At 37.4% G+C, this 26,450-nt stretch overlaps 1 protein-coding gene across 5 annotated transcripts in view; it reads right to left on the bottom strand.

Moving 5' to 3' along the window:
- The window catches only part of STRBP (spermatid perinuclear RNA binding protein), a 136,741-nt gene that overhangs the window by 19,282 nt on the left and 91,009 nt on the right, over window positions 1–26,450 (bottom strand). For all 5 annotated transcript variants that reach the window (XM_061154696.1, XM_061154701.1, XM_061154700.1 and 2 more), the window contains 7 exons: window positions 22,330–22,421; window positions 21,700–21,795; window positions 20,393–20,504; window positions 19,630–19,727; window positions 19,325–19,436; window positions 5,775–5,867; window positions 4,973–5,172 (listed from right to left, as the gene is read on the bottom strand). In XM_061154696.1, the coding sequence (XP_061010679.1) occupies window positions 4,973–5,172; window positions 5,775–5,867; window positions 19,325–19,436; window positions 19,630–19,727; window positions 20,393–20,504; window positions 21,700–21,795; window positions 22,330–22,421 (803 nt within the window). The remainder of the gene's footprint in view (window positions 1–4,972; window positions 5,173–5,774; window positions 5,868–19,324; window positions 19,437–19,629; window positions 19,728–20,392; window positions 20,505–21,699; window positions 21,796–22,329; window positions 22,422–26,450) is intronic.

Raw genomic sequence — 26,450 nt, 5'->3', positions numbered from 1 at the left:
AAGGTCAAAAAAACTGGTATACCAAAGAAAAGTGAGTTTCAAATGTCTGGCAAACAAATCCAACCTAATAATCAAATCAATTGAGCTGAAAAATCACAAGATGATCCCTGGAAGATAGGTGAATAGAAAATCCAGGGTAATCAGGCCTGTTCTCTTCTGGCAGGGGGTTAAGGCTGAGATAGTTGATACCCTCAAAGATGAGGGACAAACAGTGAAAACACGAAATACCCTATCCATGGCTCTCCACTCAGGAGAAAGTCATACTCATGGCTTACAATAGTAGAGAGCTGATGTCTCGAGAACTTCTGCAGAGGGGCTTTATCCCTTTTCCCCTTCACCTGATTTTTTCTCTACACTGACTAAGATTCTTTTCGTGGAATATGACTGATTATGTCTTTAAAGATGTCCTTTGTAAGGGACTGTCAGGAAAAAGGGCGAGAGGGGGAAAGGGAAGATTGGCCAATAATCTTCATTACTTTATGGTATGTGCTGCTAGGCAGCCAGGCTCCTTGAGCAAAACTGGTTTCTTCTTGTCTCATTTTGATTTCACTGCTGTTCTTAACAGGTACAGAGGTCTACCAAGTTACTGACTAAAGAATGCAAGGATTTTTATCTAGTGGGACCTACTTTTATAAACACGTTACATATAAAACACACTCCCAAACTCACTTATAACAGAATCTATAATGCGATATAACCTTTACAGAAGGCAATTTAGCAATATATGCCTGACATCCAATAAGAAATCCTAATCCTCTGCTAAAGGCAAGGGAGAAAAGGAAAGATATACCCATTTGAATGCAAGTTCCAGAGAACAGCAAGGAGAGATAAGAAAGCCTTCCTCAGTGATCAGTGCAAAGAAATAGAGGAAAACAATAGAATGGGAAAGACTAGAGATCTCTTCAAGAAAATCAGAGATACCAAGGGAACATTTCATGCAAAGATGAGCACAATAAAGGACAGAAATTATATGACCTAACAGAAGCAGAAGATATTAAGAAGAGGTGGCAAGAATACACAGAAGAACTATACAAAAAAGATCTTCATGATCCAAATAACAATGGTGTCATCACTCACCTAGAGCCAGACACCCTGGAATGCGAAATAAAGTGGGCCTTAGGAAACATCACTACGAACAGAACAAGTGGAGGTGATGGAATTTCAGTTGAGCTATTTCAACTCCTAAAAGATGATGCTGTGAAAGTGCTGTACTCAATATGCCAGCCAATTTGGAAAACTCAGCAATTGGCCACAGGACTGGAAAAGGTCAGTTTTCATTCCAATTCCAAAGAAAGGCAATGTCAAAGCATGTTCAAACTACCACACAATTGCATTCATCTCACATGCTAGCAAAGTAATGCTCAAAATTCCCAAGCCAGGGTTCAACAGTACGTGAACCATGAACTTGTAGATGTTCAAGAGGTATTTAGAAAAGGCAGAGGAACCAGAGATCAAATTGCCAGCATCCACTGGATCATAGGAAAATAGAGTTTCAGAAAAACATCTGCTTTATTGACTATGCCAAAGCCTTTCACTGTGTGGATCACAACAAACTATGGAAAATTCTTCAAGAGATGGGAATACCACCACCTTGTCTGTCTCCTGAAAAATCTGTATGCAGGTCAAGAAGCAACAGTTAGAACTGGACATGGAACATCAGACTGGTTCCAAATTAGGAAAGGAGTACATCAAGGCTGTATATTGTCACCCTGCTTATTTAACTTCTATGCAGAGTACATCATGCGAAATGGCAGGCTGGATGAAGCACAAACTGGAATCAAGACTGCCGGGAGAAATATCAATAACCTCAGATACGCAGATGATACCACACTTACGACAGAAAGCAAAGAACTAAAGAGTCTCTTGATGAAAGTGAAAGAGGAGAGTGAAAACTTTAGCTTAAAACTCAACATTCAGAAAACTAAGATCATGGCACCCAGTCCCATCACGTCATGGCAAACAGATGGGGAAAGAATGGAAACAGTGAGAGACTATTTTTGGGGGCTCCAAAGTCACTGCAGATGGTGATTGCAACCATGGAATTAAGACACTTGCTCCATGGAAGAAAAGCTGTGACCAACCTAGACAGTGTATTAAAAAGCAGAGACATTACTTTACCAACAAAGGTCCATCTAGTCAGAGCTATGGTTTTTCCAGCAGTCGTGTATGGATGTGAGAGTTGGACCATAAAGAAAGCTGAGCACCATGAGACTTGACGCTTTTGAACTGTGGTGTTGGAGAAGACTCTTGAGAGTCCCTTGGACTGAAAGGAGATCCAACCAGTCCATCCTAAAGGAAATCAGTCCTGAATATTCATTGGAAGGACTGATGCTGAAGCTAAAACTTCAATACTCTGGCCACCGGATGCAAAGAACCAACTCATTGAAAAGACCCTGATGCTGGGAAAGATTGAAGGCAGGAGAAGAAGGGGACGATAAAAGATGAGATGATTGCATGGCATCACCAACACGATGGACATGACTTTGAACAAGCTCTGGGAGTTGATGATAGACAGGTAAGCCTGGTGTGCTGTAGTTCATGGGGTCGCAAAGAGTCAGGCACGACTGAGCTACTGAACTGAATACATGTTTAATGAATTAACAGATTGCTCAAATGTGCTTTCTTCTTCTTTACTTATTTTTGGCTCTGATGGGTCTTTGTTGCTGTGTGGGCTCTTCTCTAGTTGTTGTGAGGAGGAGCGACTCTCTCCCTATGGTGTGTGGCCCTCTCACTGCAGTGCTTTCTCTTGTTGTAGAACATGGGCCCTAGGGGTCGAGGGTTTCAGTAGTTGTGGCTTTCGGGCCCTAGAGCACAGACTCTATAGTTGTGGCACATGGGTTCAGCAAGGTTACAGCATCTTCCCAGATCAGGGATCACACCAGTGTCTCCTGCCTTGGCAGGCAGATTCTTTACTACTGAGCCACTAGGAAAGTCCTGGGCTTTCTTCTTAACCTAGCAATTCCATCTCTAGAATGTATCATAAAGGATAATCAGATTAGTTCACAAACATGAAAAGCAATCAACTGGATGCATATACATCTAAATAGATCAGTTACATTATGGCAGATTGATAATAATAAAATATTATACCATCACTAAAAATTAGAGCAAACTTTGTTGTTACTTAAAAAAAAAACTCATAATAAATTTTTAGATACACAAGAAAGCCATGGTCCCATTTTAAATATACATTTTTGTATACACAGTATGTTGGTCCCTCCATTCCTTATGTGAAAGCCTTGGAGCCAGATTGTTTTCACAATTCCTAATGATGCAAAGTTTATAAAGCTAAAACAGTACATTTACCAAATATTTTCCAAATCCTCAGTGGATTCTCAGGTGCCACCCCATGTATGTGCATCAAACTTAGGGAAATATTTTTCATTTTCAATACTTTTTTGGAATTATAAAAACAAAAAGCTTAGAAAAATACATACCAAAATATTAATGGTTATTATGAGAACAAATAACACCTAAATCTTGTTGTATTGCAAAATTTGCCACTCTACTAACTCCCCCAAATTTGACTAACTGAAACCTGCTATGAGGCCACTAGCTTATATTACAGGTTATTATAAGAAATAACCCACAGACTGTCACTGCATCAGAGATGCCTCTGAAAGACATCACTGCTTCATGATATTGCTTTGATTCTTTTTTATGAAGACCCACCCAAGGGGAATGCCAAGCAACCTTTAGACCAAAACAACTCTGACTCTCATAATCAACTATCATAGACAAAGAACTGATATACATATTTCACAAGCTTTCTGGGTCAGGTGTTCGAGAACTGATATACATATTTCACAAGCTTTCTGGGTCAGGTGTTAGTCAAACTTGTGACTCATTCTCAGCATACTTTACAACTAAACTGTATTTTTAGCCTTATTCCTAAATTCACTTTTCCCTCATTCTTAGTATTCTTTTTGTCTCATTTTAAACTCAAACTATTTCGACATACTTAAAAAGTACTCCCTTTTAAACAACATACCCTATTGTCCTATAATTTTATTGCTTAGTTGGTATTTTTCTGCATTGTGCTTATTACCACTTAACAAATAACTAACCCATGTGTACATCCACTGTCTTTCTCCCCATCCTATCCTCATTAGAATGCATGTTCCGGGAGGGTGGAGACTTTGCTCTGGTCACTGCTATATTCTTAGCATCCATGATAACATTTACATTTACATTAATAAATACCTGCAAACTGGAATGATTATGAAAACAGACCAATTACATTTTATGTCATACTATTACATAACAGAACTTTTCTGAAATTAAAAGTTATCTTCCATCTATATGATCTTTGACATTTTCATATTTCTCTGCAAGAGGCCAGATGTACCCATGGATAGAGTCTAGTATTTAGGAATTTTCTACAAACTTACATGCATAATTGACTGGTTCAATCCTGGATCTTACTCTTTATGGAAATATTTCAAAATACAGAAAAGGCACCAGATGCCAAAAAGAAAAAAATCATTAATTTATGATAGAAAAAAATCTGCAAATAGCAAAATGTCCAATGATGGGAATGTTTAAATAAGTAACAGTATATCTATTATAATCATACAGCCATTAAAATATATTTATGAAGATTTTAGTAACATGGAAGAATACTGATGACATGTGAAATGAAAGAAGATTAAATTACACATACACTGTGAGCTCAACATAAAAAAAAGAAAAATACTGCTGTATATACTATATAAAATATTAATGAACTGCCTCAGAGATAAGCAATTAACATAGATTTTCTTTACTTTTTTCTCTGTTTTGCAAATTTTGTATCATCAATACATATTATTGTATAATCAAAAAAGAATAGTTTTGTGATTCTGAGGTGACAGAAGTCTATATGCTATTGTCATTAAAATCCTGAAAATTCTGTTAATTTACCATAGATAAACAAGCACCTTATTTACAACATAAAATAACAAAGCACTGTTAAATAAAATAAATACTGTACCTTCACTGCTACGTGAAGCTTTGCTGTTTTCTTGGATGGTCCTGAGGCTTCATATGTTGTACCATCCACATCTACAGACATTGTGAAGACTGGGGCATGGACAGGGCCAGACTGAGATAAGAGCTTATACTGAAGCCCAGGCCTGATCTGATTCAACCTCATTAGTGCATTCATAAGGTCTATTGCTTTACTATCCAGAACTGCAAGAGAAAGAGGAATGAGGTCAGAAATTAAACCACTTGCTTTAATCTATGTTTTTGTAGGTTCCTAGAAACTACTATAAACTCAGGTTTTAAAAAAGCAAGAATTTCAAAATACACATATAAGTTCTCTTCATAAATAATTCTAAAATTACTGCTTAAATACCTACGCTAACATCATTGTAAAAGTAACATGCAGTAACATATTTGTTGTTGTTCAGTTGCTAAGTCAATTCCAACTCTTTGTGACCCCACGGACTGTAGCCCGCCAGGCTCCCCTGTCCATGGGATTTCCCAGGCAAGAATACTGGAGTGGGTTGCCATTCCCTTCTCCAGGGGAATCTCCTCATCCAGGGAGCAAACCAGTGTCTCCTGCAATGGCAGGTGGATTCTTTATCCATCAGGGAAGCCCATGCATTACCATAGTAGCTATTAATTAATTTTAGTTTGCCAATATTAATATATCTTAAGCAAATGGTGCTTGAAAACAGAAGCTATTCATTTTCTTCTAATTTGAATGGAAATCAAATTCTTCACTTTTTAATTTTTATTTTCTAGGGACATAAATCCTTTCTAGTTCAAAGAATAAAGATTTTACACACTTTTCCTTAAGTTTCGTTTCATCTTCTTATTGGGATCTTTATCATCCCCTAATCCATCTTCAAATGGCCTCTTCAGAGCTGAAGACCCAGCACCTAAAAAAAGTTACAAGAGATTATCAGTTAAAACTATGATTCCACTTACTCTACCAAATGTATTTAATATGTTCAGGATGCAAAAATCTTAGGAATCACACAAGGACCATAAGACCCTTTCACTGATCAATTAAAAATGTAGGGACTTCCCTAGTGGTCTAGTGATTAAGACCGCGCTTCCAATGCAGGGGACGAGGGTTCAACCCCTGATTGGGGAACAAAGATACCACATGCCACATGGTGTGGCCAAAACATAAAAAAAATTTTTTAATTTTAAAACATATATGTGTTCAGTACAGTTCAGTCGTGTCCAACTCTTTGCAACCTCACGAACTGCAGCATGCCAGGCTTCCCTGTTGATCACCAACTCTCGGAGCTTGTTCAAACTCCTGTCCATTGAGTGGGTGATGCCATCCAACCATCTCATCCTCTGTCATTCCCTTCTCCTCCTGCCTTCAACCGTTCCCAGCATCAGGGTCTTTTCCAATGAGTCGGTTCTTCGCATCAGGTGGCCAAAGCACTGGAGCTGCAGCTTTAGCATCAGTCCCTCCAATGAATATTCAGGACTGATTTCCTTTAGGATGGACTGGTTGGATCTCCTTGCAGTCCAAGGGGCTCTCAAGAGTCTTCTCCAACACCACAGTTCAAAAGCATCAATTCTCTGGTGCTCAGCTTTCTTTATGGTCCAAGTCTCACATCCATACATGACTACTGTAGCTTTGACTAGAAAGACTTTTGTTGGCAAAGTGATGTTTCTGCCTTTTAACATGCTGTCTAGGTTGGTCACAGCTTTTCTTCCAAGGAGCAAGCGTCTTTTAATCCCATGGCTGCAGTCACCATCTGCAGTAATTTCATAATCTTGTAATAGCAAAAACTTTTAACTGAATCTCCATGAAACAATATTAACCCTTCTTATATTTATTTTTCCATTTACTCACATACACTCATACAAATTATGCATATATTCACAACTATATACACATAAACAGAAAAAAGTTTGGAAAGATATATATCAAAATGTTAAAAGTAGTTATCTCTGGTAGTAAGATTTATTTTCACTTATGTCTTTTCAAATATTTCTCTAAGTTAACATTTATTATATAAATTTTTAAAGTCAACATGTTAAATCTCATGCTTTTGGAAATCTGATTATTTCTCATACTACAAAATAATTCTTCTGCCTGCCCGTTCAAATTCCTATTCAAGATTTTATTTACAGCTCATCTCCATTAAGTTTTCTTCAGCTTCTCTCTCATCTCAACTTTTAAAAGAGTTTCTATGGTAGCAGAAATATAAAGTGTCATGTGGAGTCTTGTGTCATTGTCTATTTCATACATAGACACCTTGTGTTTCCTTAGTGCTCTAGGAAGATCAAAGATATTTTCTCCTTATCTTGTATCTTACAAACTATCTAACATAAGACTTAGAAACAACATAATGGTTATGGAACAAAAACTGAAAACTAATATCAATTTCTGAGATAAAGCAACTAGTTAGTAACACTGGCAGACATAAAGCAGGAGCTTTATTGTCCAAAACAAAACCAATCAGAGAAAAGCTTATCAACCTGTCCAAGTACCTGAAAAGACCTGTATTTTCACCATAAAAGCTGGTTGCTGGGTTTCCTAAAGAAAAGTTACACTCAAAAGATTCATGCAAAAAACAAAAAACAAAAAAAAATAGATTTCATGCCATAATGTTTCCAGATACTTCTTAGAGATAACTACATATTTCTCTGATCATCAAGATTTATAATCCCTTCGGGTAAACACTGACTTCAGCATTTGCTTGAGTCAATACTTACCACTCAGGTCAATCAATCTTGATGTTCTCTCTTCAACAGAAGACAATATCTACTTATATCTGCTTAGTATTGTATTTCATCTGCATTACATAAAACTGTGCATACGCCAGTCTCCCAGAATGCAGTCTTCAAGAGACAGAGTTAAGGAACAACGTCTATTCAATCCCTCTCCCACTCATTAAGTTGCATTAAAAGCTGCTCTCTGATTGCCTGGAATTCACTAGCTGGCTTAAACATACAAATCTGTTCTCTAAAATCTCCAGCTACATGAACAGTTGCATGGATTAAACTTCATTCTACCATCCTTGCTACTAGACAAGGGCTGTAAAATCTGGAGCTAATCATAATAGTAATGGGGGTGGGGAGCATGCCTTACAAAAAAACAAGCTGTTCTCAATACATACAGTACCTAGAAACAAGAAGTGGTCATTTGAGGCAACAGTTTTTAAAACAGGTGAGGGCTTACCATATGCCTAGCACTGTTCTTAATACCTTATATGAATTAATTTATTTAATTCTCACAAGCATCCTATGAAGTCTGTACTTCATCATTCTCATTACAATTTCATTCATGTATTTATCCAGCAACAAATATTAATAGAACATTTCTATGTTCAGGACAGTTTTAGATGCTGGACATTGAGAACAAAACAACTTCCCTGTTTTTAGAGAGCATGTGTGCACCTGGTGGTGGAGACTAAGCCCAACATGTCATATGGTTCCAGGCACAATGAAGAAAAGTAAGAGACTTAAGGGAGAGGAAGCATTGCTATTTTTTAACATGCGGTGCCCATCAGAAAGGTATCACTTAATAGATAAGGTAATTAGTTGACAAAGACTTGAAGAAAAGAAAATTCAGCTATTTGGGGAAAGAGCCCCAGGAAGAGAAAACTCAGCTACAAAGGTCTTCCATCAGGAACATACTAAGAAACAGCATAAAGGCCTGAGTGGTGGAGTGGCATGAACAACAACGGGACAAGAGAAGACGATGAGCAGGAGCAGTTCTCAACTTTAACTGCCACTAATGCACTAGAGGAACTTCTGGAAATTACAAAAGTTCCACTTCTAGTATAAGAAAGTAAGTCAATGGAAACAGACTTCCTGACGAGAATAATTACAAAAGCTGGACCAAATGCAGAATAAATATCTGCTCCTGTGCAATAATGAACTATGAAGTCAAGGTCCAGGAGATGAAGGAAACCTTGCACTGGGGGCCACATTTCCCTTGGAGGTATCCACCACCCCCAGAAGAAGTCAATAAGAACTGAACAGAGCACTTCTTAAAAAACTTTTTTTATTATGGAAAATTTCCAACACACACAAAAGTGTAAAGAGTAGTATAATAAATTCCCATGAATCCATCAATTAGCTTCAAGAATTACCAACATGAGGCCGATCTCATCTCATCTGTATCATTCTCTTGTCCTCTCTCCATTTTTGTTAAACAATAGATTCTTGTTGGTTATTTATTTTAAATATAGCCATGTGTACATGTCAATTCCAAACTCTGTAACAATCCCTCCCCATCAGGTAATGGTAAGTTCTGAACAGAGTACTTTTAATAGGCACCCAGGTCTCAGGGATCAAAAACTGAACTTTAAGGACCTCCAAAAGAGTAAGGCCTGGTGAATTTCCCACAATGTGGAGTGGCCCTCTCCAGTGCCATATGTGGAAGTAAATGAAGTGGAAATAGTCTGGATTTCACAAGGACTGAGGCCCAGCTTCAAATCACCTAAACACCCAGTTCCATTAGGATGATCAAGATTGCCAATTCCACTAGCCCAGAAAGAAATACAAATCCTCCCTGAAGGACAACATAATTACTCTAGTCTTTAAATTCTAAAAGTTTTTCAATTTACATCTCCAGTCCTCAAAACAAAAACACATGAAAAGACAAGATATTCTGAACAAAATTCATGAGAATCAGCAGAAAATAGAAACAGATCCCCAAAAGACACTGGTGATGAAGCATTCTTTCAGAAACAAACTGTATTAAAAAGAAAGATCAGACTTCTCAAAAAGAAAAGACATCAAGAAGAATTTCTGCCACAATATCTAAAGCTAGAAGAGCCAAGATTCTAGAAATTAATAACTGAAAGACCTACAATAAGAAACAGACAATCCATATTGAGGGAAACTGACATACCTATCTCAATAATTAAGAGAATAAAGTTTTAAAAAATTATACTACAGATGTATAAGATTCAAACAACATAATGATCAAGTGTGACCTGACATGTAAAGAATATTCTGACTCTACCAACTGCAGACCATACACACTTTTTCAAAGTATGAATCATTTATAAAAACCAACCATGTGCTGAGCTATAAACTAACTTTCAAGAAATACCAAGTCCAGTTCAGTGGCTCAGTCGTAACCGACTCCTTGCAACCCCACGGACTGCAGAACACCAGGCTTCCCTGTCCACCATCAACTCCCAAAGCTTGTTCAAACTCATGTCCATGGAGTCGGTGATGCCATCCAACCATCTCATCCTCTGTCATCCCCTACTCCTCTTGCCTTCAATTGTTCCCAGCATCAGGGTCTTTTCCAGTGAGTCAGTTCTTCGCATCAGGTGGCCAAAGTATTGGAATTTCAGCTTCAGCATCAGTCCTTCCAATGAAGGACTGATTTCCTTTAGGATGGACTGGTTTGATCTCCTGCAGTCCAAAGGACTCTCAAGAGTCTTCTCCAACATCATAGTTTGAAAGCATCAATTCTTCGGCACTCAGCTTTCTTTATAGTCCAACTCTCTCAACCATACACGACTACTGGAAAAATCATAGCTTTGACTAGACAGACCTTTGTTGGTAAAGTAATGTCTCTGTTTTTTATTATATTGTTTAGGTTGGTCAACAGCTTTTCTTCCAAGGAGCAAGCGTCTTTTAATTTCATAGCTGGACTCAACATGTGCAACGACTTTGGAGCCGAAAAAAATAAAGTCTGTCACTGTTTCCATTGTTTTCCCATCTATTTACCATGACATGATGGGACCGGATGCCATGAACTTCGCTTTTTGAATGCTTAATTTTAAGCCAGCTTTTTCACTCTCCTCTTTCACTTTCATCATGAGACGCTTCAGTTCCTCTTCAATTTCTGCCATAAGAGTGGTGTCATCTGCATATCTGAAGTTATTGATACAGCAACCTTGATTCCAACTTGTGCTTCATCCAGCCTGCCATTTCGCATGATGTACTCTGCATAGAAGTTAAATAAGCAGGGTGACAATACACAGCCTTGACATACTCCTTTCCCAGTTTGGAACCAGTCCATTGTTCCATGCCCAGTTCTAACTGTTGCTTCTTGACCTGCATACAGATTTCTCAGGAGGCAGACAAGGTGGTCTGGTATTCCCATCTCTTGAAGAATTTTCCACAGTTTGTTGTGATCCACACTCTCAAAGGCTTTGGCATAATCAATAAAGCAGATGTTTTTCTGAAACTCTTATTTTTCTATGATCCAAAGGATGTTGGCAATTTGATCTCTGGTTCCTCTGCCTTTTCTAAATACAGCTTGAACATCTGGAAGTTCACAGTTCACATACTGTTGAACCCTGGCTTGGAGAATTTTGAGCATTACTTTGCTAGTATGTGAAATTAGTGTAACTGTGCAGTAGTTTGAACATTCTTTGGGACTGGAAGAAAAACTGACCTTTTCCAGTCCTGTGGCCAACTGCTGAGATTTCCAGATTTGCTGGCATATTGAGTACAGCACTTTCACAGCATCAACTTTTAGGATGTGAAATAGCTCAACTGGAATTCCATCACCTCCACTAGCTTTGTTTGTAGTGATGTGTCCTACAACCCACTTGACTTCACACTCCAAGATGTCTGGTTCCAGGTGAGTGATGACACCATTGTAGTTATCTGGGTCATGAAGATCTTTTTGGTATAGTTCTTCTGTGTATTCTTGCCACCTCTTCTTAATATCTTTTGCTCTGTTAGGTCCATACCATTTCTGTCCTTTATTGTGCCCATCTTTGCATGAAGTGTTCCCTTGGTATCTCTAATTTTCTTCAAGAGATCTCTAGTCTTTCCCATTTTATTGTTTTCCTCTATTTCTTTGCATTGGTCGCTGAGGAAGGCTTTCTTATCTCTCCTTGCTATTCTTTAGTACTCTGTATTCAGATGGGTATATCTTTCCTTTTCTCCTTTGCCTTTTGCTTCTCTTCTATCCACTGTTTGTAAGGCTATTTGTAAGGTCTCTTCAGAAAACCATTTTACCTTTTTGCATTTCTTTTCTTTGGGGATGGTCTTGATAACTGCCTCCTATACAATGTCACAAACCTCTGTCCATAGTTCTTCAGGCACTCTATCAGATCTAATCCCTTGAATTTATTTGTCACTTCCACTGTATAGTCGTAAGGGATTTGATTTAGGTCATACCTGAATGGTCTAGTGGTTTTCCCTACTTTCTTCAATTTAAGTCTGAATTTGGCAATAAGGAGTTCATGATCTGAGCCACAGTCAGCTCCCGGTCTTATTTTTGCTGACTATATAGAGTTTCATCATCTTCTGCTACAAAGAATATAATCAATCTGATTTTGATGTTGACCATCGGGTGATGTCCATGTGTAGAGTCGTCTCTTTTGTCATTGGAAGAGGGTGTTTGTTATGACCAGTGTGTTCTCTTGGCAAAACTCTTAGCCTTTGCCCTGCTTCATTTTGTACTCCAAGGCCAAACTTGATGGGGCGTGGGGAGCAGGGGAATCACACAAAGCATGTTCTCAGATCACAGTAGAATAAGTGAGCTCAAAAACAGAGATTAACTAGAAAAATCTTCATTTGTCTGGAAATTAAGCAATGACATTTAAATGGCTTATGTGTCAAAAAAAAATTGGTAACAAGGGAAACTTAAAAGGCTTTAACTAACAGATAATGAAAATACTAATGTAAAAAGAGTATAAATCACATAAATCTGGGCATAAAGGAAAACAGTCTTAATAGTGTATATGATAATATAAGAGGCTAAACACTAATAATGTATTCACCTCAAAATTTTTCTTTTTTTTTTTTTTTCATTTTTTTCAAAATTTTTCTTAAAAGAACAGCAAATTAAACCCAAAGGATGTAGTGAGGAAGAACAAAGGGTAAGAACAGAAGGCAATGAAATAAAATACAAGCATATGCCAGGAGATGATCAACAAACTCAAAAGCTGATTTCCTTTTAAAGACTAATAAAACTGATAAATCTGTAGTGAGAGTGATCAGAAAAAAAGAAGGTACAAAAATGTATAAAAGAGGGCATCAATATTGCAGACACTAAGAAGAGGATCTTATAAACTACTTTATATTTAAATTTAGATGAACAAATTCCTAGAAAAACACAATTTACCAAAACTCTCATAATAAGATAGTTTGATACACATTAAGGAAATTAGATCCATAAGTTAAAACCTCTTCACAAAGAAAACCTCACACCCAAATGGTTTCACTGGTAGATTATTCCAAACATTTAAGGAAGAAATAACATCAATATTACACAATCTCTTCCAAGGAACAGAAATAGAAGGATGGGTCCTTCTCAACTCATTTTAAGAGGCCCGCAAAACCTTAGAGCCAAAACTGGACAAAACATTACAACAAAGGAAAACTGCTGATTAATCTAACACACAAAAATCTGTGTTTCTATGATCTGCTCACAAAAACCCCCACAAGGTTGTTCACAGCATCTTTATTTGTAATTGTCAAAAACTAGAGACAAACAAAATGTCCTACAATAGGTGCATGACTTAACCAAACTGGTTCATCCGTGGCACAGAATCCTACTTAACAGTAAAAAGGAATAAACTATTGACATGTGCCAACAACTTGGATGGGTCACAAAAGTATCATACTAAGTAGGGGGATGAGGATCTCAAAAAATCACATAATGATAACTTCATTGATATAAAATTCTTGAAGTAACAAAATTACAGAGATGGAGAAAAATCAGTAGTTTTCAAGGTTTGAGGGCTTCCCTGGTGGCTCAGCTGGTAAAGAATCTGCCTGCAATGCAGGAGACCTAGGTTCAATCCCTGGGTTGGGAAGATCCCCTTGAGAAAAGGATGGTTACCCACTCCTACTTGCAAAGAGTCAGACACGACTGAGCGACTTTCACTCCAAGGCTTGAGGATGGCTGAAGGAAGAGGAGTGGTATTGCTCTAAACTGGCCACATACACAAGTTCTCTGTGGTGATGAAATCATCTGTGTCTTGATTGTCACGGGGGTTACACAAATCTACCATGTGATAAAGTGGCATAAAACCTATACCCACATTGTATAAATGTCAATTTCTTGGTTTCCATATTCTCCTACAGTTACATAAGATGTAACCATGGGGAAAAACCAGGTGAAGCTTCCATGGGACACCTCTGTACAATCTTAGCAATTTCTTATGAATCTGTAATTATAGATAATAAGGGGAACAACAAAAAGAAACCTGCTGCTTTATTGAGAACAGATAAGATGGGCAAGGAAGACTAGGCACAATAGACAGACAATAACAAAGGTAAGAGATGACCAGGGCAACTTAGGCCAGGATGGCAGCAGTGAAGAAGTTAAAGAGCTGAATACCAGACACACTTTGAAAGTAAAACAGCCAGTTTTGCTGATGATGTGCATGTGGGTGAAAGAAAGAGAAGACTCAAGGGTGAAGGTTTTTGGCCTGAGCACGGAGATGGGTAGTTTCCAACGTCTGGGATGGTGATAACTATGGGAAGCACAGGTGAGAAGGAGAGTAAGGACAGGACATCTTAAGTGTGAGGTGTCTGTGAGATATCCATGTGGAAACACTGATAGGCATTTAGATAGGGAGGCTGAGGTTAAGGGCTGGGAATCTATAGAGTATAAATGTAAACTTAGGAATCTGCAGTGAATAGAAGGTATTTCGAGACAAGAAACTAGATGACGTCTCTGAAAGAGTCTAAACAACCAGTCCAGCCTAAAGGAAATCAGTCCTGGGTGTTCACTGGAAGGAATGATGCTGAGGCTGAAACTCCAATACTTTGGCCACCTCATGCAAAGAGCTGACTCATTGGAAAAGACCCTGATGCTGGGAGGGATTGGGGGCAGGAGGAGAAGGGGACGACAGAGGATGAGATGGCTGGATGGCATCACCGACTCGATGGACATGGGTTTGAGTAAACTCTAGGAGTTGGTGATGGACAGGGAGGCCTGGCGTGCTGCAATTCATGGGGTCGCAAAGAGTCGGACACGACTGAGCGACTGAACTGAACTGAACTGAACTGAAACGGGTGTAAATAAAGAAACACGGTCTAAGGTCTGCACCCAGGACACTTCAACATTCGAAATCAGAAAGATAAGAAAAAACGAAGACAGCTGAGGAAAAGTACAGTGGTATAAAGATCCATGACAAAGTAATGACCTGGAAGTCAAATGAAAAGTAGTATTTCATGTCAGAAAAACTGTCTGATAATAGCAAATGTTGTTGAGGATATATAAAACAACAGGAACTCTCATACACTTCTGGTAGGAATATAAATTGCTATGTGTACCACTTCCTAGATTATACACTGGTCCACAGTAACTCCTGCATCTATACTCCAGAAGGCATATATAAGTAAGCTGCCAGCAACAATGTGGGTGGCTGCCAAAAAATAAAAAGAAGCCTAATGTCCTTCCAAAGTACAATGGCTAAGCTACAGCATATTCATAATGGACACTATATAAGTATAAAATGAACTCTGACTATATGCAGTAACATGAAAGTATCCCAAACAACACTGGACAGAAAGACACCAGTCACGGAAGATTAAATTCAGTAGGATTTTATTTCTATAAAGTTCTAGGCAATAGCAAATTAAATTAAGAAAGCATACAAAGGTGGAAAAGCTTTAAAGAAAATCAAGAATATTATCAAAAATCAGTAGTTCAAGGAGCAGGGAAGTGATGTGTTAGGATAAATAAATGTTTCTGAGAAGCCGACAATGTTCTGTTTCTTAACTAGGATGGTGATTATATGGAATTTTTAAATAATTACTTTTTTAATGACACGACTGAGCGACTGAACTGATCTTATATTTTTCTATATATAACTAATTATAGCAGAGAAAGTGTTCACCTGTGTCCAGTGTTGCTGAAAAGGTCACAGGAAGAGACTTACGTAGAGAGATGAGGAAGAAAGTCTGGTTAGAATAAGCTTTAAAGAAAGTGAGGAAAAGGAAAAAGAAACAACAGGCCACTCTTTCCGAAAGTACTCCTATAACTATAAAAGGGAGAAGCTTCTTCCTGTTGGAGAAAGTTGCAGAATCAAGGGGGAGTTTAGCTTTGTTTTTCAAATGAGAGACATTACAACAGGTTTTTATGCGGATGACAGTGGTCCAGCAGAAAAGGAGGAATTGATGCTGGTGAGAAAAGAAAGAATTGCTAGAATGATGTGCATCTATAGGCAAAAGGGGATGTCATATAGTGAATAAGTAGAAAGGCTGGGCTTTACCCAGTCAAGGAAAGGAAAGTTAAGTGCAAGGCGACTTCAAGCAAACAAGGTCATCAGTTGAGACAGAGGGCTGGGGAGAAAAGTGTAAAGCGACAGATGTGCAACAGTTGTCTTGGAAAACTGGAGAACTCTAGAACTTGCAGGAGAATTGCCAGCCAACACAAATAGTCTACTTAAGGTTAATGTCTGAAACTCAAAGGGAAAAGAGTTAAGATGACCGAGTATTTTTTCTTCAATGACGTCTAACAACCTGGTGTAGGCAGAGTTGGATTTCAACCAGAGTTGCTGGGAAGAGAGGATCAACAAAGAAGGTATATGCTAGGGAGTGATCATAATGACAGACCATGTGACTATAAGCAGAGACATGACAGAAGTGAGAACATGAGGAAGGTGAAGCACTATAAGAAGTTAACAGGATGAAAAGATGCTCAACATCACTCATTATTAGAGAAATGCAAATCAAAACCACAATGAGGTACCATTACACGCCAGTCAGGATGGCTGCTATCCAAAAGTCTACAAGCAATAAATGCTGGAGAGGGTGTGGAGAAAAGGGAACCCTCTTACACTGTTGGTGGGAATGCAAACTAGTACAGCCGCTATGGAAAACAGTGTGGAGATTCCTTAAAAAACTGGAAATAGAACTGCCATATGACCCAGCAATCCCACTTCTGGGCATACACACTGAGGAAACCAGATCTGAAAGAGACACGTGCACCCCAATGTTCATCACAGCACTGTTTATAATAGCCAGGACATGGAAGCAACCTAGATGCCCATCAGCAGATGAATGGATAAGGAAGCTGTGGTACATATACACCATGGAATTTTACTCAGCCATTAAAAAGAATTCATTTGAACCAGTCCTAATGAGATGGATGAAGCTGGAGCCCATTATACAGAGTGAAGTAAGCCAGAAAGATAAAGAACATTACAGCATACTGACACATGTATATGGAATTTAGAAAGGTGATAACGATAACCCTATATGCAGAACAGAAAAAGAGACACAGAAATACAGAACAGACTTTTGAACTTTGTGGGAGAATGTGAGGGTGGGATATTTCAAAAGAACAGCATGTATGCTATCTATGGTGAAACAGATCACCAGCCCAGGTGGGATGCACGAGACAAGTGCTCCGGCCTGGTGCACTGGGAAGACCCAGAGGAATCAGGTGGAGAGGGAGGTGGGAGGGGGGATCGGGATTGGGAATACATGTAAATCCATGGCTGATTCATATCAATGTATGACAAAACCCACTGGAAAAAAAAAAAAAAAAGTTAACAGGATCAATGATGAGTATCAAGAATCAGAGCAGAAGTACTAGACATTATGACAACTAGAGGCAGTTACAATGTGGAATTTTTGAGAATGAATTAGGAAGAGGGCACAAGCATACATACTGAGGCGAAGTAGAAAATATTTGTGAGAGAGGATGTCAAGGAATTAAGAAGTCAGAATTCTAAAGAAAAAAAATCACCTAAATGCATATTGAAATCACCAAGAATTCTAAGAATAAAGTTTAAAAGCCAATGTCAGGGAGCCAGGTGCTAAAAACATGAAAGCATGAAGAACAATGCAGCTCAAGTCTGAAGGCAACAGCCTTGACTCCCTCACCTTACGGCCAAGCAATGCAGCTAGTAACTGATAGGACTCAAATGGAAACACCAACTGTCTGGTTCTATTTTAAGCTATAAATTGACAGACCAGCAGTTCCCAAACTCTTGAGAACTTTGAAGTTAAAAGAAGTCTAAGTCACGGAACAATAGATAAAATTTTACTATCCAATAAAAGACAAAACACAAAACCAGAACGACTACGAATTCAGTGACTAAAATAAAATTTTTCATTATAAGAATCTACAAATATATATGAAATTTCTATTCAGTCATTCAATCCAGAGACATGGTTATATGAATCTCTTTCAAAAATGTTGCTGAGTGAGCACTCTCTGCAAAAAAATGGCTATCATTCCACAAACATTTATTGAGCATTGGTTTGTAATAGCTCTGTGGTGAGCTTGGGAGGATTCCTTACCCCTGAGGAATTTACAGCAGAAGGCAGTGATGCTCAAACTTTTCAGCCTCAGGACCACTTTATCCTCTTAAAAAATTATTGAGCACCCAAAGAACTTTGTTTTGTGGGTAGTATCAATCAATAGTTAGCATATTAGAAATTAAAACAAAAATTTTAATACAAAAAATTCATTAGCATCAGAGTGACGATGCCATCACAAGTCATATGCAGCTTCCAGAAAACTGTAAACTCATGAAAGAGCAGAAATGGGTGAAAAAAAAAGCTTTAGTATTATTATGAAATAATTTTGATTTGGTAGACTCCCTGAAAAGTGTTTAGACACACTGGAATTGTGTTCTTTGAATAAACATATTGGGCCATTGCACTATTTTTGTCATAAAAAAAATTAATAGTATCACTCGTGGTAGGTGGGATGCCACAGGTGAAAATAACTGGTGTAAAACATCCCACCTTCTAGTATAATAGGAGACAGAGGGAGGAAAAGAGGGAGAGAGGTTTTTTGTGGCATGATGAGAATAAGAAGATTCACATTTGAGTATCTACTGTTTCCAAGCACTGAGCTGGGCATATACTCTGACAATAGCCAATAAAGTGGGAGTAATACCCACAAGACAAGAGATGAACTAACTGCTCAAGGCCTAAAGCTAGTGAGCAGGGCGCCATGAGGGGAACCAGGTCATATTGACCCTAAAGCCTATGCTCTTTCTGCTGAAACTCTAATCTGAGTTCACACAGACTAGAACAAATGCAAGACAGTTCTGAATTTTCCAATATATTTTTCTCCTCTATTATGCTTATGTTTTCTCTTTCTTGGTTATATAATACTTCCAAGCATGACAAGATCATCAAACTGATGAGTGACCATGACATCTCCCCCTAGCTTGTGACTTTTCTCTTCACATCAGGCCAAGGGTTCTCAGAGCGCCGTCCCTAAGTCTATGCAGTAATGGAATCTGATCAACAATAGCCAAATGAGTCTGTCACTAGAAAGAACAAATGAAAGCCAAGTTGATGTCACTGATGGGACAGACGAAAATCAGGAAGAAAAGCAATAAACGCTCTTATATATGACTTGGGTTAAAAACTTCAAGTGCTCTCAGCTCTAATAAGAGAAACATTTCACGCCCATCTCCATCACTGCCCACATGCAACCCCAATACAAAATATTTATACTCACCTTCTTTATCAGTAACTGACCAGGAATATTTCTGAAAAGGCTTACTAGATGGAAGGGGGTCCATCTCCAGTACTTTATAAATCTGACCAAAGGCTGATAGTCTGAGTGCATGCTAAAAAAAAAAAGATTCTATTTATTCAAATTTTTCATCCATAAAGCCCTTAGAACATCCAGCTAAAAACACATTCATCAAATGCTATTATTATAATGACAAAAGTCCCCAACAGAAGGCAAGAAAAAAAGTTTTTAAATAAATTACATGATATCCCTTCTAAGCGACCACAGTCATAGGGCCCATCTCATACCTGTGCACTGTGGGTAATATCTTCTTTTTGCTGGATGGTCATATAGCTCAGAGCATCTGTTGGATCTCGCTCACAAGGATCATGAAGACCAGGACCCCCTTTGGCAAAGGCAAAAAAAAAAACACAAGTACCATTCAGAACTGAACTTAGAATTCAATAAACTAACACAAAATAGAGAGAAAGAAAAGAATGGAGAGGAAAAAGAAAAGAAAAAAAAAAAAAAAACCTAAAAGAACAAGGTTAAAAGTCTGCTGAATTAAATGGAGCAAAATGGACACTTATTTTCAATATGTTAGCATTTAAATGTCCTTATTTTACTGGAAGTCATTTGTATATCTAAGGTCAAAATTGTACTTAACTCTGAGAATTTAGAAACAGCATGATAAATCACCCCAAATCTTTTAAGGGATTATAATGGAAAAAAAGACCAAATTTAATTTTTCCAAATTAAACACCAGACTGCAAACAGAATGAACGTCATACATTTTAACTTAACATAACCATTTTCAAATTCAGAGTTCTGGGTAAAGCAACTTCATAGCAGACACAGTATCTTATTAGTACCTTTTATGTTAGTACATATAAAACATAAATTACAATTATTAAAAGAGAGTTTTATGACACTTCTAGTTGCTAAAATTCAAAGCAAAACAACTCCTGCACATCATTTTCCTGTGTAGAGGACAAACTTAGCACATAATAGAAAACTAAATTTAAATGAAATTGTTCTGATTCTTCTGCCTCCAGAGTTTGAAACCCTTACCAGGAAGTAGAATTCCAGATGCCAAACACTCCATTACTCGTCTCAAGGCCTCCCCAGCGCCCAAAGGTCTATTACAAGTACCTATAGACTTTTCACATATAAGCTCTAGTGGCTAGAAGATATTAAATTACAAATTAGTACATGCACCAAGTGTTAAAAGGTTTCCAGTTAAAAGTGAGCTGACATTTCTATCTACAATGGAGGCCAAAAAGGTTAAAGTCCATTTAACATTTAGGGCCCAATTAACTTTTCCCACTTGATTATCAAGTTTTACCCCAGCCAGAGTACTTAAATCAACCATTTTTGAGAGTACAGATTCAGAAGACTCTTTGCTACAAAAACTTTATTTTCAGTTACCCTGAAAGGATTACTAAAGAAACTGCAGTCATCTAACTTAACAAAGATTTAACAAGCCTTCATGTAGGTTAGTAATGGCCAATAAAAAATCAATGTTCAAACCCAACCCACCTATCTCCCATTTTACTAGGACGGACTCAAACCACAATAAGACTTCATTCCAGACATCTTGCCCCAACTAGTACAACTGGAATTAAAAAAGGACCAAATCTCCATGTTTAATAAACTAAAAGGTTCATGATGCCAATATCAAAGTAATAACTGCTAAATTAACCTAAAATAATCCTTTATAGCTTTACTTGTTTTATAATGTTCTTTATTGGATCAAGCATAATAATTTCCAAATTAAGTTTGGCAGCATACATTTTAAACTACGGTTAACTATACTATTCACCTAAATTTTTATCTTTAATTACTAGTATAAACTTATTTTTAAATGTCTATACTCAAAAGAGAAAGGAAAAGAAGGTATGGGAACCTTATACTGGTATACCAGGTAATTTTTACTTTAGATGGAAGTAGTACCAAAAGAGAAATGTGCCAGTCAAGCACGCTTTTCCAGGCAGTAGGTGAATAATAATCAACCATCAGTGGAGAGTAAAAGTGCAGGAAAACACTCACTTTTGTCAGAAAAAATGTCTGTCTCTATAATATGAATATGATGAAGTAAAAGAGACATTTTCATATATAAGCTCTAGTGGCTAGAAGGTATTAAATTACTTATTAAATTGACGTATTTTACAAATTAATGTAAATTTGTAAATGTATGTATAATACAAATTAAATTCATAAAAAATAAATCATACAAAAAGCTCTATAATTTTTTTTCCAGAACAAAAATAGATAAATGCACACCTTAGCTAACTCAGAATACAGTAACATATAATTTCTACAGGATTTCCTCTGACTATAGTTTCAGAATTTGCTTTTAATCATATTTAAGTACTTACCCATCCTTTTAATGGTGCCCATGTGGGGACTCTGTTGCACAAATCACGGAGAATGCGGAGGACAATTACACATGACTTTAATCCATTTGCCCTTGCCTAAAACAAACAAAATGATTCCAATATCCCTGTTGAAATCCATTCTTCATTTTAAGGACACTGATCATGGACAGGTTCTTTAAACTGAATACTAATTGGTCAATCATTCATAAGTTGTCAAGCAAACCAAAAAAATCAAGTTTTTAAAAGTAGTAAAATTATGGCTTAGAAAGGAAGGGTTTAAAGTAAAGAAAGTATATTATTAGAATTGGCTTTATAGCCTCATGGCAACTCCATTTCCAGGCAACTGTCTTGAGTTTTTAGCTTTTCTCACCCATGTTTGCATTTTATAAGCTATCATTTGAAATTCAGAGTACTAAGTCCAAAAGGATTATATGACAATTAAACATCATTAAGTACAGTAGAAGCTATAGTAGACACTTCACCTAAATTAAATCATTTAGTCCTACAATAACCGTAAGAGGTAGAGTGCACCCCATTTTATATATTACACAGAAACCATTAAGTGGCAGGTGTTCCAAATGAAACCTGCAAAAGGTTACAGTAACAATAAGAGAATAACAAAAAGCCAACCTGAAACCATTTGGCATGTCGAAGAGACGCCAAGGCGTTCAGGCATTTCTGCCTGTCCAATAAGTCCGGAGGATCTTTCATCGCAACCTTTTCTAATGGGAAAATGGGATAAAGAGAGACAGATACAATTTGACCAAGGGATTCCTGTCAAATTACCAAACAATAAAAATAAAAGGAAGAGCAGCATATGAGTGAACTAATAAGACTCCCAGAAGATTTCAGGTTTTGGCTTTGTTGCTTTCTTTTTAAATTATGTGCACTATCATTACTTAGGTAAATCATCAATAGAGCCATTCTGCGCACAAATACAACAGGAGCACAAATGCATTCGCTCAGTCAGTAAACAGATCAACGATCACTGCCACATACAATCTGGGATCTTATTAAGCATGTATGTAACATCACAGGGCACAAAATAGGTACATAGCACTTTTCCTTTGACAGGGTACAAAGAGTGGAAACCTGGGACCAACAGCAATAACAACTTTATAGAAGAAGGAATTTTAATCATTAATCAGTTCTTAAGGAAAATTAGGGTTTAGGTCACCAATTTGTATACTAACAATACACTGAGAATGGCAATTTTATTTTACAACAAAATTAACTCATCCAACAAGATAACCATTAATAGAAACTTTACCCCACTGCTGAGAACTCTTCCAGTGTATCCATGGAGTTCTCTATTTCTTCTCTAAACCAAAATTATTAAAACTAAATAATGAAATATGTTGAAATACATTTCAAGTTTTGCATACCTTTTTTTCCCAAAAAGAAGCAAAGAATACTATTGAAGTACAACTATCTGACTTGCCTTAACATTTCAGAGTTGGATTGGATGGCCAAGAGCAACAAAATTAAGAACTCAAACAGGGGATTAGTGACAAATAGTCATATTTGAGAAGATGTCACAAGATACTAAATCCATGTTTAGATAGCCAAATTTATTTCCTCTTAGCCCCTAAGAAGTGGGTTTTTAAACGTTTGAAGAATCGGTGCATTAACTTAAATGCATATAACATACAAATGTTTCTTGGAGAAGCCTTTGTCTAACCCAATTAAGTCATATTTACGTTCCTTTTTTAAGAACTCAGAGAGCCCACCAACACTTCCTGGTACAGTCAGTCACAGTCTCAGCAGCATGTCTATGTGGGCTTTCTTTGTTGGCTTCAACATGTCAAGGCTGAAGTGCTACACACTTATTTTCTGACCAGGTGAGCTCTACAAGAGATACTTGCATTGTTTCACATTAATATCTGCCAACAAATTCACAATACAAGGTCTCATTTCACTACCCCTTTTTCCTCATAAAATGGAAAGCCTCAAAAAGAAATGACAATGTGCTTTTATTTATAAACATAAGCAAACACACTACAGGTATTTACTTCATAGGTGACCTAGTTCCTATCTTTGCATAATTCTTTTTAATGACAAACATACAAGTAATTCGTTTTTGTGTCTACATGTCAAAATGTTTAACTGTGGTCAATACAAGCATCTGTGTGAAGCTCACAAACAAGGCAGAACTACTATAAATGAACAGTTAGAATCTCTTAAAAGTTAGACATGACAAAGGTTGACTGACTGCTAAATAAGGTAATCTCAAGAAAAGGAAGAGACCATGTTTATTTTTTAGGACTTTTAAGAGTAAAGCAAACTATGTTTCATTCTGTCATTGGATCAAGTAGGAGTATCAGGAAAGGCGAGAGGGTGGGAGGGCGGCAGGGGGCAAGATCATTGGAAGAGGGGAGGGGTCAGAGGAAGTTTGGGTAGGAAAAGACAAGGCAAAAGAACTCTGTTTGAACTTTCTCATACTACTGTCCGGTGAACAGAGCTTGTAACTAACATCTGCTCATCACCACACACAGTTTTATAGGGGAACAATGGCAAAAGTATTTAGATAAATTCTCTTATTCCCAAAAGTCAAATTATATTCATTAATTCTTATTTTAAAAAACTAGTGACATCAGCTTGCTACAGACAGTCAACATTTGGAGGCAGTAGATTCTACTAAAAAGAGATGAAAGGGACAGGCAATGAACAGAAGACTTGACTGAATTCCCTTTAACATCACCATCAGAATGGCCATGTTTCTTCATGCTCTGATAGTCAAAAAAAGTCAAAAGATCCAAAATGTTTCAATATTCATGAGGTGAGAACAGCAGAGGGGATGTAATAATTCATCTCATCTTACCTTCTTCAAAGTTTCTTATTTTAAAACTATATAAATTTATGTGGCACTGTAGTGCTACTTGTAAGCCTTGCTTGCCTATTTCTTTTACATAATTAATAACATAGTTTTTTAAATTTTCATTCATTAAAAAATGTGGCAATCGCAGAATTGCTGCTGGAAAAACACTGTACTTCTCAAAGTAGAACCTCGAATTTAACATTTCTGTATAAACTTTAACATAGGTGTTTCAGTTTTGTGGAGAAACAAAGCTTTTCTAATAAAAAGGCATCTTGGTGTCTTTAAATCAGAAACAATGGAACTATGAACCATTTCATTTTTTTCCTACAGTGACCAGTAAAACAGATTAAAAAAAAAAAAAAAAAAAAAACAGCATAGGGGATAGTAACAAAAATGCCAAAAGCAAAGAAAAACAGCTTTTAAAAAATTCATCGCTCAATAACCTGGCATCAGAGCACGAAGGTACATAAAACATTCTAAACAATGGAAGCATTGAAAGGAAGTCTATTATGCCTAACTTTTTTTGGTTAGGGGTTAGATCTGTGACCAGAAACACACCGTCCTGCAGGAAATGTTGGTCAGTTTCTCTCCATCCCTTACATGCAAGCTAACTCTGTGCCTGTTCACAAAAACACTAGCCTGTAGATGGGGCAGGGAAAAGCCAGAACATGACTGTGTTAAATAGAATTTATGTGTCTGGAACCTGGTTCGTCAAAGGTAAAATAATCAAGCTGGGTTATCATGAAGACCTCCCTGACATTCCAAAGTTGGAATGAAGCTGAGCTACTGAGTCCATATTGACAGAATTTCCAAGGTAGCCTGAAGATATCCGGGCAGTCCTTCTCTCAATTCCGTGAGGCTGTGTGGAGAGCAGACATTATGCTTCAAGTCACTATCCATGAGAAACCTCAGGCTACAATAATATGAACAGGTAAATGTAGCATGAAGGTAAAACAGAGCACTGTTATCCTAGTTTATGATAGAAACATCACTAGATACAACTTTTCTGCAATGCCTCAGTAGGCAGTGGACCACTGGAAAGACAGTGACTATAGGTTTACACAGGACAATGCAGGTCAAGCAGCTGGGGAAGGCAGGAGAATAAAAACTGCAGCATTGTTAGAAATCCTAGTTGTGACCTTTGGACTGGTCTTCCACCTAACAGGAGTCACGCTACTGAACTTCTGACAAACCGCATTGGAAGTTCACATTGGCAACTAAAGGGCGCTTGGGCAACTTTTTTGTGACACCCTGAGAATCTCCCCTAATACTGAGCACTGCAATTTATCTCAGCCTAAGTTATCGCAAGTGCCTTTGTAGTTTCCCTATCCACTTGGTTTCAAAGTATGGTAAATACAGTAAGCAGCTGGATTTATCACCCTCATAGCAAATATACTTCTGGTTTAAAATCACAAGCGTCAAAAGCAGCTTAGACCATGTGACGCTCAGGAAAACTAAGTCAGCTAAGATTCTCCTATGATCATCCTAGATAGTAACTGGACTTGAAAGTCAGAAGAGATGGGTGAAACATCAGACTTTCTTCATTTATAAAACAGGACAACTATCTACCTCATGGCTGTTGAGAGTTAAGTCATATATGAGAAAGTGCTTATAACATAGTAAGTTATAAAATACCTTAGCAAAGCAAAATCTTCAATATATATTACTTGAATTCTGAGATGCCCATTGTTAATGCTTCTTATACACCAAACAGTTCTATTTGATCAGATAATATGCTAGCTACAAGAATTAACATAACAGGTTTTGTTTTAATTGCCTACTAAGTATTAGGTACCACTCAAGGTGCTAGGGATAAAGGACACTGGTAGGGAAAAAGACATCTATCTCAATGAATCATAAACTTTATATTAATAGTAAGTCAGCTCATTACTAGAACTGCAGCAAATATAGTATACTGATTCCAGTACTACAC

The sequence above is a fragment of the Dama dama genome, chromosome 11 (genome assembly GCF_033118175.1).
Source record: "Dama dama isolate Ldn47 chromosome 11, ASM3311817v1, whole genome shotgun sequence".
Lineage (NCBI taxonomy): Eukaryota > Metazoa > Chordata > Mammalia > Artiodactyla > Cervidae > Dama > Dama dama.
This window is presented reverse-complemented; position numbering and strand designations above follow the sequence as displayed.